We start from the raw sequence: 13280 nt of genomic DNA, 5'->3' as shown, positions 1-13280 counted from the left end.
TAGGCCTACGTCTACATACATTTCGGTCTAAGTTCGATTGTGATAGTCGTCAATTCAGCTTCGACCAACCCCAAGCGCTATCTCACCACAGACCTGACCCGTGCCGTTATGGTATGTTTAGACCCTTAATTCCAGTGACATAGCCTACACACGCTCACTTGCAGTGACGTTGGCTATCTCCCCCCTCGTCCGCTCAAGGCATGCAGTCAGTGCAGTGATGCTTGTGCCTTAATAGGATGATCCCTTGTGAGAAAGGGCCCGCTACGCAAAATATCCAATGTAAATGAGGTCTGATGAAATTAACGCATTAAATATTCAAGAACAAACGTTTATTGATATACAGTGATAGCGTACTACCTAGGCATAACATATTTTGGCCATCTTTTCCATAGGACAATGAAATGCTATATAGGCTACTGCATGTGCTATGTGCAGTCTGTGTCCACCAACGCAACTTTACTTCTTTAAAAAAAAAAAAAACTAAAAAAAAAATATATATATATATATTACCGTCTTATTTGAAATGCGCATGCGCGACAGCTTGGACGCGCTTCCCCTCATTTTTCTGCATTGTATATCTGGGAAGAGGAAAGAACATAAAATTAAAATGCATGAACAAAGTGCTTATGCTGAATTCAAAGGATTCATTCGAGATCCTTGATATTTTTTTTTAATATCAAAGAATGTCAGGGGCAGCAAACCCGGAGTCGGAGGGAGTTGTCTCCAAGGTAAAAGTCAAAAAACAGATCAAGACAATCGTGCAGGATTTAGAAAACGTCTTGGGAGATTTGAAAGATGTGGCAAAAGAGCTGAAAGAGGTTGGTGCTTCATTTCTCTTCTGGTTAGAGTGGCAATTCTGAAGTGAATAAATAATATGACATTTGCGCCTTACTGATGAAGGGGATGTTGTGCATTTGATTTGTGTCTATGGGAAACATTGGGGTCATATTTTTAAAATGTGACTTAAGAATTGACCACGGGTTAGTCAGAGAGCCTACCAGTTAGGATACTATGCCCTGCGACGGTCACTCAAATCATCTACCATTTTATCTGGAAATACTGACGCAATTACAGCCTTAGCAATGCAAAACAGTAGGCTAGCCCATTCTGTAACGGGGCCACCGACTTTCCCCTGAAAGATCCGAGTGAGAAATATTGGTTCTTATCATGTTGTTATTAGTCCAAAACAGAACGCTTTGCCAACCAGATCAAAATATGTAGATATGTTCTCGGATATGTACGGGCTCTAAAGCTCTTCGCAAATATGGTCAGTCTTCTTGCTATTTCATACCTATGTTATACACAGAGCACTAGTCGTTTTGCAGACTTTATTTCAAAAATGTCTTACACTCTTTCTTTCCGAACCATTTATTGGCAATCATTTCTAACAGACCATCATGACTCGGCTTTCCCTTCTAATATGGTCTTCAGGTAGCTTAATTTAAACCCATACAAATAGCCCATCATGCATGCTTGGACGAGCCGAGAAGCCTTAGCACATCACCTTCAGTATGCTACGCGTGTGAGCGATATCGGGCTGATGAGGTAGCCTTACACCGTCTCCACAAGGTTACAAATATGACCGTTTTTGCAAGTGTTTTCACCCACTCAACCCACATGGCTGTTCCACGTTAGAGACTGTGACAGCAGCTTCTACAATTCTCATTGGCACAAAAAATTGTCAGGATGCACAGCTCTGTCAGTTATCCCAGGCTATCACAGCGGACAGTTGTGCGCGTCTGAGCAAGCCGACCGCTTGGCGTGATTTAGAAATTATTGGTGTCGATCTTTCCCTTTCTTAATATTACGCCCAAGCGGATTGTTCGTAACGAGAAAAGTTGGAGGCATTTTATGCAAAGCGTCAGTGAATAGTTAACATACATTGGCAATTGTTTTCTTTTGTTGAATGTCTAATAGGCTATTATTGCGCAAGGCCCTGTTTCTGTCTGCTTGCTGGTAAGAGGGAAGGATGATGTCTTTTGGTTCTGAGTTAGTGGTCCAATAAAATAGACACGTGCTCCTTTTATAATGACAATATGTACAAATTTGATTTCAGATGGTGTCTAATAAATAAACTAAACATGTGATATCCCTTTTGAGGAAAGCTAATAGGCCTATGTGGACAAGACATGTACATTACTTGTTGATGTCCTCATAAAATAGGAACGGAATGCTTAAGGCAACGGAGGATGTTCTGCACAAAGGGATGTTGATGCTGGTCTCACAGCCTGCAGGTATCCTTCTCACCTCAACCATGAAAGTCAGGGTGACAGTGCGGATTTAAAAAAAATAATTCATCCTTGGATTGCACAGTAGTGTGTTTATATGATGTCACCCTACTGTAAAAATATTTAAAAATATGTTTAAGCAAGATAATGGATTTTAATCATTTCTCATGATCATAACATTGATGATGATCATAAGTCATGAGCTTTGCTCTGTGTAACCAAGCCTGACATGATATGAGAGTGGATATTTGAGCCTTTAGTTTAAAGGGACACCAGGCAACGTTTTCGCGTTAATTAATCATCTTCGTAAGTCAGTATATGGTTAAATGACTCATTACGGGGCGAATGAAGGCTCTCTCGCCCGCCCCTACTGCCTGTAGGAAGAATATCCCACTTGCCAATTCGGTGTATCCTACCCGCCGACCGAAGCAGGATCAGTTTACAGCACAGAGGCAGGCTAACGAAACGCTAGAGATTGTTGCAAACGTGTGTATAATGGCAGAGCCGGCGAAGAAGCATCGAAAACCCTTGACGGAAGACGCAAAGAAAAGGAAAAGAGCTTCAGACCGAGCGAGGGGGAGTTTCGTAGAGAAAAAGCATCAGGCTTGCCTGGTGTCCCTTTAAAGTGTAAAACTCCCAGACTTCAGAGGAGAAGAGTTGAGTAAGAGCAACCATCCCACTCCCTGCCCACTACCCCAGTGCATCCCTGTGCTGTAGTGCTGATTGCATTATACAGACCCCAGTGTATTACTCTGGCTATTTATTGTTCTTACATGCTAACTGCCAACAGAAACAGACTCACATGCATCACTCATACCGCAGCCAAAGCAATAGGCCTCCCCACCCCTAATCTATCAGACCTCAACAGTAAACTCACCAGTAAACTCACCTCATCAAGACGCAGATACAGGGCTATGGGGTGGAAGCGAGTACGCTTTTGGAAAAGCTTTGTGCCCTCTGCAATAGCAGCACTGAACAACAGATCACAGCGGTGATGGATCATTGTGCCGCCCTCATTCCTCTGTAATGCCAACTGGTGATGGTTTTCTTGTTTGTATCTGTGTAATGTGATGTGTATGTGCTGTATATGTGCTGTTGTGATATATGTGCTGTATATGTGCTGTTAACGTCTATGTGGGTGGGGTATGTGGTGACAGGGTGGTGGGTGAAGAACCGTAACTGTGTGTACCTATGTATTTCATGTCTGTGAGGCTTGTATGGTATGTGAAAACAAATTTCCTATGTAAGGACAAATAAACTAACTAACTAACTAAGCACTGATCACTGTAAGCGTATGCTTCACAGGTCACAGTTGTTCCATTTTGCTTCAGTTTCCTCTGGTGTTGGCTAGAGTTGTGAGTGAGATAGCCTCCCTCTTTGAAGTCAAGCCATGACTCATTAAACAGCTGCTCTTAAGCCAGTTTCTCTGAGGTGAAAACTGTAAAGGAATAGACATAGAATCTAGTTGTTTTCTCAAATAGAATGAATTATTTGTGTGTAACCGCCACTGTCTGGTATAAAGGGAGTAGAAACTCTTAAAAGTATGGAGGACTGTGGCATTGTTAGCTATTTTGCAACTTAACAGTCAAACAAATAAGCTACACAATTTCCTTTAGGGGTCTTTCCAAAGGCTCTTTTTTTCTGCTGCTGGAGAGCCTAGTGCGGTTGGAGAAATTGGATTTCTTTCCTGCAGGGCAAAAGAGGAGGATTTCACCAGATATTACAAATGAAGAGTTCAGATGCAAAACCCTCTAAATCCGTCTGACCACTTTTCTTTTAAATGAGCATTTAAATTCAGGCTCCTATAGGTTTTTGCCTATAAATCGATATTTCAGACCAGGAAGCGAGTGGTATTTAGTGGGTTTAGAAGTTAAATTATTTGATTAGCATATACTATGTGAGGAGAGCATCCCCTCACCATCTTTATCTCATTTTTGACATAGGTGGCATTTAGAGGATTTTGCATCTGAACCCTTCAAATAATGTTTCAAATTGAAATTTCTACTTAATTCATGATTATTCAGATGTCTACAGCTCTGTAATACTTCTACAGCTTTTGGAGTTCTTTACAAAACCATTTACATTGCTTGAAGGTTCTTTATATCAGTGTCTAGTTTTTTAACAGATACCTTTTCCTATCGTGTTACAGAGGTCCATTGGCAGGATAATAATCAACAGAGAGAGAGCATCCCAATTTAATCATCCAGACTGTCATGTCTATCAGTTCCATTGAGCAAGTGTGTCAACATAACGCAGCACTAAGATGACATTATTCCATTTCATTCCCTGGCCAAGTATTTGCTAGGCTCTTTCTGTTTATTTTGAGTTTTTCTCTCTGCAGGTTGGCAGACCCCCGCAGTGCAGTCAACCTTAAATGAAAACCATTGCTAAGTGTGAAGCATTTTTGTTTTCATGTCACGGAATGCTTCATCTCTTAATGTACTCTATTGTGTGTGTATCTGTCTGTGTGTCTTTCTATTTTTGCCTTTGTGTGTGTGTGTGTGTGTGTGTGTGTGTGTGTGTTTCTCTTTGTAGGTGGTGGATGAGATAGACACTTTGACAAGCAGCCTGCGTCTGGAGGAGGAGATGACGGACAGCTCCAAAACAGACACGCTCAACAGCAGCTCCAGCAGCACCACGACGACCACGACTGCCTCCAGCATGGAGAAGATCAAGCCCCACCCAGACGAGTGCCTGTGCCACCCTCCGCCGCCTCCATCGCTAAACCCAGGTGTCCTCACCGTCCTGAGGAAGCCCCACCCCCCACCCCCGCCCCCTCGCCTCACCCCCCTCCGCCCGGACGAGCACACACACACCCTCACCCGCAGCCGCAGTCCCGGACGAAAGCCCAACGGCACTTTGATGCGGAACGGCGTGTTTCCTGGGAAACCAACGGCACTCCACAACCTCGACTCCTGCTGCCCACCCAGACCGATTCCTGTGGACAACAGCAAAGCGCTGGTACCTGTTGTACCCCCACCTGTCCCCATGCTGCTGTCAAGGCACGACAAGAGTCGGTGTCTGCAGTCGTCGGCGGTGGCTTCCAATGCCGTGGTTGCCACGGCAGCCACAACCCGTGAGCGGGTGCGCTTCAGTGAGACTGTGCAGTACCATGGCTATTGCCCAGACTGTGACCTGCAGTACGAATTAGATCACACGGACCTCCACCTGCACGATGAGCTTGTTGAGGAGCAGGTCAGCCCCACGCACCGCTGCTGCTCGTCCCCCTCGTCCCCCCCTCTCCCTCTGGAGAACGGTGGCCTGACCACCAGCCACAGCTTCCCCCCGTCTGGCCCCATGCCACCGCCCTGCACACCCCACTCCTCCACCCTCAAACCGGCCAAGACCATCCTACGCAAGTCCACCACCACCACCGTTTGACCTCTACCCTGCTTCCATTTAGTATGAATTGAAATCTATATAGTTCTAAACATACATCTATTTTTCTTTTATGAAATAGCTGTCTATTTTTACAAGTACTGTCTAGAAATGGGATGAAGGAATTAATTATCAGATGATCAAAAGTGAACTTGGAGACGCATCTCACACGGGGCATGCAGTTCATCTGGATGGTGAGTGACTCATCAAAGGCTTCTCTTGTGAAACAGTAAGCAGCAAGTTCACTAGCAGGTATTGGTGGTATATGGCTGTAATTCATAAGGGCTCTTAGGCGTGTTTCCATAGAACAGACCTACATGTTTTCCCTGGTGAGGCCAGTTTCATAGACTCCCCTCTGAAGATGATTTGGCGCTTCAGGCTGTAGCACTTGTTTAGTTTAGGGAACACTCACAGCTCTGAAGACTCTGTGCACTTTAGAGGGTTTCTTGTGTAGATGAGGGTCTGGTGAGAATGTGAGCATGTGTTGCCACTTCTTGGCTTGTGGTTCACTCAAGAACAGAGTGTTCGTGTGGGTTGGCAGAGGGAGTGTGATTGAGTCAGTCCATTAAGTACGACCTCAAGTCACCGCAGGAGTGGGAGATGGGAGAGAATAGACTTCATAAAAAATGAGGGATTTGTCATTATGTTCTTGGTTAGATTTTTGTCAATGTGAAGCGGGTGAATTTGTTTAATGATAGAGTGCTATTTCACTGTAGCGATACGAGGACTACACAACAATAGTCTGTCAATAGTAGCCATTGAAGACCAAGTCCAGTGTAGTTCAAAGAATGAAATTACATGAAGAACTAGAGGAATCTATCAGTTTTTTAAAAGGGATAAGGAACTTCCATCAGTAATGTTTGAATTTCTATTGTATGATACTGGATGGAGTTTTTAGGTGGAGCATGAACAAGCAATAACATGGCAAAGTATTAGTTATGGTCTTTGGATGTATCCACTCAGATGTGTTTGTTCATGTTAAAGGCTTCTGTTTGTGCCTCAGGCCTCCACTAGAGATTGTTATCTCACTATAGCCAATGAGCTCATTGTAATCTGGTCAGCACATTTTGACTAATAGTTGAATGTAAATCATATATAACAATGATATAATGATAATCACTGCAAGCATAATTAAGAGTCACTCTATTACTCATGATGTCATACTAGACCAATGATCACAGCACCAACTTAGCTAATCATTACGTAATTACCTTGACTGATTAAAATTACAGGAATTTAAGCAGCATTCACTCATCATTTCCCATTGAAGGGAGACAACAGTGAGTATGAAACGCTGTGCACAGATTAGTGTCTGAGAGCAAAACAAACAAGCTTCCACCAACAGCCCGCCACAATTACGCTGGGCCATTTAGCCGCAGAACAGTCAGTGCCTAACAGCATGCTGGGAGCTCATAATGGTTTGGGAGTGCTACTCATCTGCCTTGTATGCTCCAAACAAGCCTGACCTCTCATGCTCCTGGACACGGTCACCTCTTTTCCTAACAGTATCGACAGATGGCCATGAGAAACTCAGGGAAATGGGAAATGAGAATGGGTCCCAGGTCAACTCCCAGGCTGTGGCCTTAACACACGTTTGCAGGCACACTCTCCTGCTGTTTGGTAACATGGCACTGTCTGTGTGTCCTTCTCTCTTGGCATTCTCACTTATATCTTCAAAAGAGACACTGGACAACATACTGTATCTGTCAAATGCTAATACACTGAAATCCACAACTGGCAATAGCACAATTGATAAAAGATAATAGACTACCTTTTAACATATTAGTCTGACACCAATAATTGACAGTGTCAGAACAACACTGACAGAGTTCTTATTTTTACCACACTCCTCACTCATTTTATTTGGACAAATCAACTCTGGATTGCAAAATGTGTGGTGGTTGTACCACCATTTTTTCTAGTTGTATCCCACAGTTTAGCACTATCTTTTTCCTTATCCATGATTGTATCATTCAACCCGGCAAGGAAAAGTGCTAGTTCTTCATTTTGCATACAGTGACATGAGAGCCCCTAAGGCACTAACAAGCGGCCTGGCCTGGCCTGCAGCTTCCCAGTCCATGTACAGTTTCTCTCGATCGCTTTGACCTGAATTTCCCCATGGGGATCAATAAAGTATCTATCTATCTATCTATCTATCTATCTATCTATCTATCATCTTACAGAAACTGGGATCCACTTGGTCGTCATTATCACCTTCTTTGCACAGCACAAGTCATCTCTTGCAAATGTGTGTAATGATTGATTGAAATCACACAGTGATTTGACTACAAGATGTGTTTGACAGCAAAATTTGCTTTTGCTGCATGTTTTAAATGTTTTGAGAGAGTAAGAGCCTTTTGCAAGGAAAATGTGTCACTTTGGCCAGAGTGCTTTTTTTCAGACATGCGTGTTAACCGTTTTGAAAACGTGATGTCAGAGTTGACACAAGCATCAAAGCGATCGACAAAAACTGTAAAGCTATCGAGAAAAAGTGTAATGAGAGGCTCTGAGTGTCTGTGCTCCTCCCACTGCCATTCTGTCAGCCCAAATATCGATAAACCCCAAACATGGCCACAGAAAAGAGCCCATAGCGAGGAGGAGCCTGCTCCTCTCCCCTTCCTGCTCCTCTCCCCTTCCTGCTCCTCTCCATCTTTAAAGATGAGCTGTGTGCTGTGCTGTGCTGTCAGGCCCATGAGCTGCGTGTTCTCCTCGCCTCCTATCTCCTCGCTCACTCTGTCTCTCTTGCTTGCTCTCCCTGTGCTTATGCAGAGCAGTGCTCCCACTGCATTCATCATTTAGATAAGCAATGCTGCTTACTCAAGTGTGTGGAAACTGAAACATGAACTTAAAATGAAATGGGAGGGGGAGGGTTAGATGGGGGGGGTCGAAGACATAGCCGTATCCATCCTGCCTCAGGCCTGCATTCTTGTTTATGTACGCAGATCAGACAAAATTACTTCATAGGGCGCCTTAGTGGTGGCCTGCGCTGGGTGATAAGTGTACCAACATGCATGCTGAGTTTCCATTGCAAGCCTGTTTGTTCAAAGGAACCTGTTTCTCCTGGTGAAGGAGTGTGTGAACTAGATTTTCTGTTTGTACAGATGAGATGATCACCGCTCCTATGCTCTGCCAATGTGCTTTGTTGCCAAATATGTGATGTGTGTGTGTGTGTGTGTGTGTGTGTGTGTGTGTGTGTGTGTATGTGTGTGTGTGTGAGTATGTGTGAGAGAGACAGAGATTGAGCGAGAGGTGGGGGATTTGTGGATGACTGCTTGTGAAAAAGCAAAAAAAATGTTTGTGTGTGTGTTGTATAAATGAGCAAAATAAACAGAAGAACCCAACGCAGAGAGTGAAAGACTGCTAAGATGGCACAGCAGCGTGATGTATGATGTTGAATGTATGGAAATGGTAATACAAAAACACATCTCATGATTAACCAGGACATTTGTATAAAAGCACCATTTACTCAGTGGCATTGACCTCAGTAAGTGTGCATTTCCATATCGGTGAGAATGGAAAGAGATTCGTGCAGTATCTGTCTATTTCACGATGCACTTACACACAACACGAATCCGTCAGGAGCCATGAGCTCACATGGTCCTGCCTGTGTGATCCTCAGCTCAGCTCAGCGTGTCTGGGGGAGAGCTGTGGTGGAGTTTTTGGAGGAGTCACAGGAAGTAGTAGGACGGTTTGTAGTGTAGATGACAGTTCTAAAATATCACTCACGTGGAGGGAGGAAAGGTGGGAGGAACGAGGAGCAATGATGTGTGGACCTTTTGAGTTCTGTATGAAGCCCTGGATATACAAGGATACAAGGAGGTTTATTTGTCACATACATAGCAATACTAACGTAAAGCATGTAGTGAAAGAAAGATCAAGAGATATTTTGTAATAAATAGCAAGAGAGAGTATAAAGTGCAGTGTGTGTCCATGTGCAAGTGTGAAAAAAGAAAAGTGTAAGTGCAGTTTATATAGTCTTGTGTGTGTTCAGGATACGGATGACTGGAGGAAAGAAGCTCCTCAGTCTCTCTGTTCTGGTCTTGTAGCAGCAGAGACGTTTGCCTGACCTCAGTCTTTTGAAAAGTCCATGATCAGGATGTGAGGAGTCCTTTACAATACTTTGGGCCATGGTACATAGTCTTTTCTTGTAGGTCTCCTGCAGGGTAGGGAGAGGTGCTCTGATGGTACGTTCGGCAGATTGCACCACTCTCTGTAGGGCACTGCAGTCACAGGCTGTACAGTTCCCATACCAAGTGATGATGCTACTTGTTAGGACACTCTCCACAGCTGAGGAGTAAAAAGCCTTCAAGATATGTACCATAGCATACTGTTTACAAAAACCCAGCATGTAAGGTGTGGTGTGCACTGATGCCCATTGTTCTGTTTGAAGACTGCTTAAGTAGGGGGCGTTAAAGGGAACAGTTGGTTGGAAGCTCAATGCTCATGTGGTATGCATTGATACATATTGTTCTGTTTGAAAAGAACGTTTGGGAATGTTCTTCTAAGGAACAGTTGGTAAATGAGGCTCAGTGCTCTGTGCATGTGGTATGTGTTGATAATGATACACATAGTTATGTGTGCTTTAATAGGCATTGCTCTGTGTGGGTATGAGTGTCCCTTTGTGTGCCTGCATGTGTACACTGATGTAGGTGTGTGCCAAGCCTGTGCTCTCGTCTCGGGTTTGTGGAGGGTGGTCAGATGTGTGCGCTGGAAGTCAGGGCTCAGGCGGAGAAAAGAAACAGTCCAGTCCAGTCCGCCTTCATCATGCCTCTTCACAGGCCGTCAAGTCCACAGACATCAGCTGCTTCTCCAAAGGTGCGCAGTCTTATGACAGGAGTCTGTGGTGAACAGCTGTGGGCAGTGAACATGTCAAGAGGCGGTCAGATGGAATCACATTGGTCAAGAAGCTATGAAAAGCGGGAACAACAGGCAAAGGTAGATCAGGAGCAGTACGTGTGTGGAGGGGAAAAAGAGGGAGATATACACAGGATGGTGTTTTGCAAACAGTCATCTGCTTGAAAGAGTGGGGGCAGAGAATGACTCCTGAGCTCCACGTTTCAAGGATAGGGAGCGGAGATGACTGAAAGGCATTTATTTTTTATGTCAACTTTTATTTTAAGACGTGATTTACGAGAATTTGAATTTGAGATTAGTTTTAATGTCACATCTTTTTGAGCATGACAGTATTTCCAACATGTTTAGAGTACGCTGCAGCACAGTTCTGCCGCATGTTGCAGGCTGGTGGAAGAGAAGTTTGAGATGAGCTCTATACTGTAGATTTTATTTGCCTTCCATGTGGGCTGTAAGGAAATCAATATGGCGCATCACTTGGGCCTCCCACACAGAGTGACCCTGCTTGGCCCTCAGATGCCCTCTCTCTCTCTCTCTCTCTCTCTCTCTCTCCATGCAGAGTCATCCACGGAGTATGGATATTCATCAGCAGCACCATTATCATTAGCTTCCATCACTGGTGCATTTGATCACAGAGAGGGGGGAGGCACAACATTCCCCAGCTCTGACTAATAAAGGAATAAAAAACTGTGTTTTATAACGTTGAATTAAGTAGGTGTAACAACTCAGAACAGCTGAGATCTCTTGAGTTTCAGTGGATGGGTCAGGAGGAGAAACTCTGACAGTGAATTAGGAGAGAAATAATAAGTGAATGCTTCAGATCCAAACTTTTCGGTGTGAGTACCGTGGGAAAATGTGGTTGAGTTTCTAGTGAACATGTGCTCCTCTGTCTGGGAGTGTTCTCTCTCACAGCTCCGACCTGCTTTGCGCTGCCTTCCTACCTCAAGAACTTTCCAGAGGATTGTAATCTGGCAGTTTGTAAGAATTGTAGTTCAGTCAGTTGGCGGATCTTATTTAAGATTCATTTGGTTCTCACAATGTTGCAGGAGAGTGACAGGGCAAGATCCACCAGGCCTCCCACTGCCTATTTCTGGAAAAAAAACGCAGGCATGAATGGGTGTGTGTGTGTGTGTGTGTGTGTGTGTGTGTGTGTGTGTGTGTGTGTGTGCGTGTGCGTGTGCGTGTGTGTGTGTGTGTTGGGTGCGTGTGTGTGTGTGTGTGTGTGTTGGGTCCCTTTGTTCTGCAATACTGCATAACAGTGCTTGTGTGTTCTCTGTGCTGGTTTGATGTTGTTCTGGTCTGGTTGTGTTACAGTGTTTGGTTATCTGCTCCTGTGCGGAGCACTGGGGACGCCGACCAGGACGGCGAGGTGCCACCGGACTGTCCAGCCCTGGGGAACCTTCCAGTAACCACCACCACGCTGTCTCACTCATCACAGCCAGAGATGCAGCAGAAGCATCCCTCACGTGTGCAACACACCACACATTCGGGGGAGGAATGCTTTCGCATATGGCTAAGCCGAGTGATTCACTTCCAAAGAAGCGGCAAGTTCTCCCAGAGGAATTGAACGTGACCTGCATGGTGGGAAATCTTCCACAGAAGATGTCAACAAAATTGTCTTAAGGAAATAATAATGAAACATGAATCATGACCTTTGGTGAAGTGGCACAGCATTGGTGGTTGAGGCTGTGCAGTGCGATGTGTGTGTGTTTCTGGCCTCTTTCCTGATGTGTTCACATAGATCTGCTCAGAAGGAGAGCCACATAAAAGCTGTGGTGTAAAATCTGGAGATTTCTCTCTGTAGCGTAGCACTGGTCACTTGCAGTGGCCATCATAGTGGGTTGGTTTTCCCTAATGCCACTAGAGGGCGTGAGGGATGTGATAGGAAGTGACGGGTTCTATACAAACACGCCGAGATGCCCAGGATGGAGAGGACAATCCTTCTCAGCAATTTCAAAAGCAGCAGGGTTTGACTAAAAACAGAGAGAGGGGAAAGATGTTTTAAGTACATATACATATATATATATATATATATATAGTATACATAGGGAGATTTTTCTAAAGAGATTTTGAATAAAAAAAATATTTTTGATATTTCACAAGATGATTTTAAAGATTGCTCACTACTTTTTTGCAGTACAGTAATCTCAGCAGGGCATATATGGATAATTTATTTATGTATACTTACAAAGTACAGTTAAAGAAAAAATATTTATATGCTTCTTACATAAGAAAAACAGAAAAAGTGGTGTGAACAAAATACGAAATAAAAAAAAATAATGATGCCAAATACATGTTTTGTGAGACAAGGCATGACCCACAGACAGAGAGCATGATGGACTCCTCCACATCATTCATCGTTGTGGTCTTCTATGCATTTAACTAGAGATGGTCTCTGGAAACGCTGTGACTGTTTTCTGTCCTTTCTGTCCCTTCCCTTTGGTCTGGTTTCCCCATCCCAGTCCCTGTGTCTTGTGCAGTATGTCTGGATGGGCTGTACACAGTCCCTGTGTCTTGTGCAGTATGTCTGGATGAGCTGTACACAGTCCCTGTGTCTTGTGCAGTATGTCTGGATGGGCTGTACACAGTCCCTGTGTCTTGTGCAGTATGTCTGGATGGGCTGTACACAGTCCCTGTGTCTTGTGCAGTATGTCTGGATGGGCTGTACACAGTCCCTGTGTCTTGTGCAGTATGTCTGGATGGGCTGTACACAGTCCCTGTGTCTTGTGCAGTATGTCTGGATGGGCTGGTCCTTTGTCTTCTGCCTACTTTGTTTCCCAGCTGCTCTCCTCTCTATTCCTCCACTTAGCCCCTCCCCCCATT

The 13280-nt window shown here is 44.3% G+C and overlaps 1 protein-coding gene across 1 annotated transcript; it reads left to right on the top strand.

Annotated features, from left to right (window-relative positions):
* The first annotated feature begins 574 nt into the window (after positions 1-574).
* prr16 (proline rich 16) lies at positions 575-12457 on the top strand. Its single transcript, XM_042102129.1, has 3 exons — positions 575-818; positions 4764-5800; positions 11772-12457. The coding sequence occupies exons 1-2, from the start codon at positions 684-686 to the stop codon at positions 5607-5609; spliced, it is 981 nt and encodes a 326-aa protein (XP_041958063.1). The 5' UTR covers positions 575-683; the 3' UTR covers positions 5610-5800; positions 11772-12457.
* The last annotated feature ends 823 nt before the right edge of the window (positions 12458-13280 follow it).

Source organism: Alosa sapidissima, chromosome 8 (assembly GCF_018492685.1).
Source record: "Alosa sapidissima isolate fAloSap1 chromosome 8, fAloSap1.pri, whole genome shotgun sequence".
Taxonomy (NCBI): domain Eukaryota; kingdom Metazoa; phylum Chordata; class Actinopteri; order Clupeiformes; family Clupeidae; genus Alosa; species Alosa sapidissima.
The sequence above is the reverse complement of the archived record's forward strand: the minus strand, read 5'-3'. Positions and strand labels throughout refer to the sequence as shown.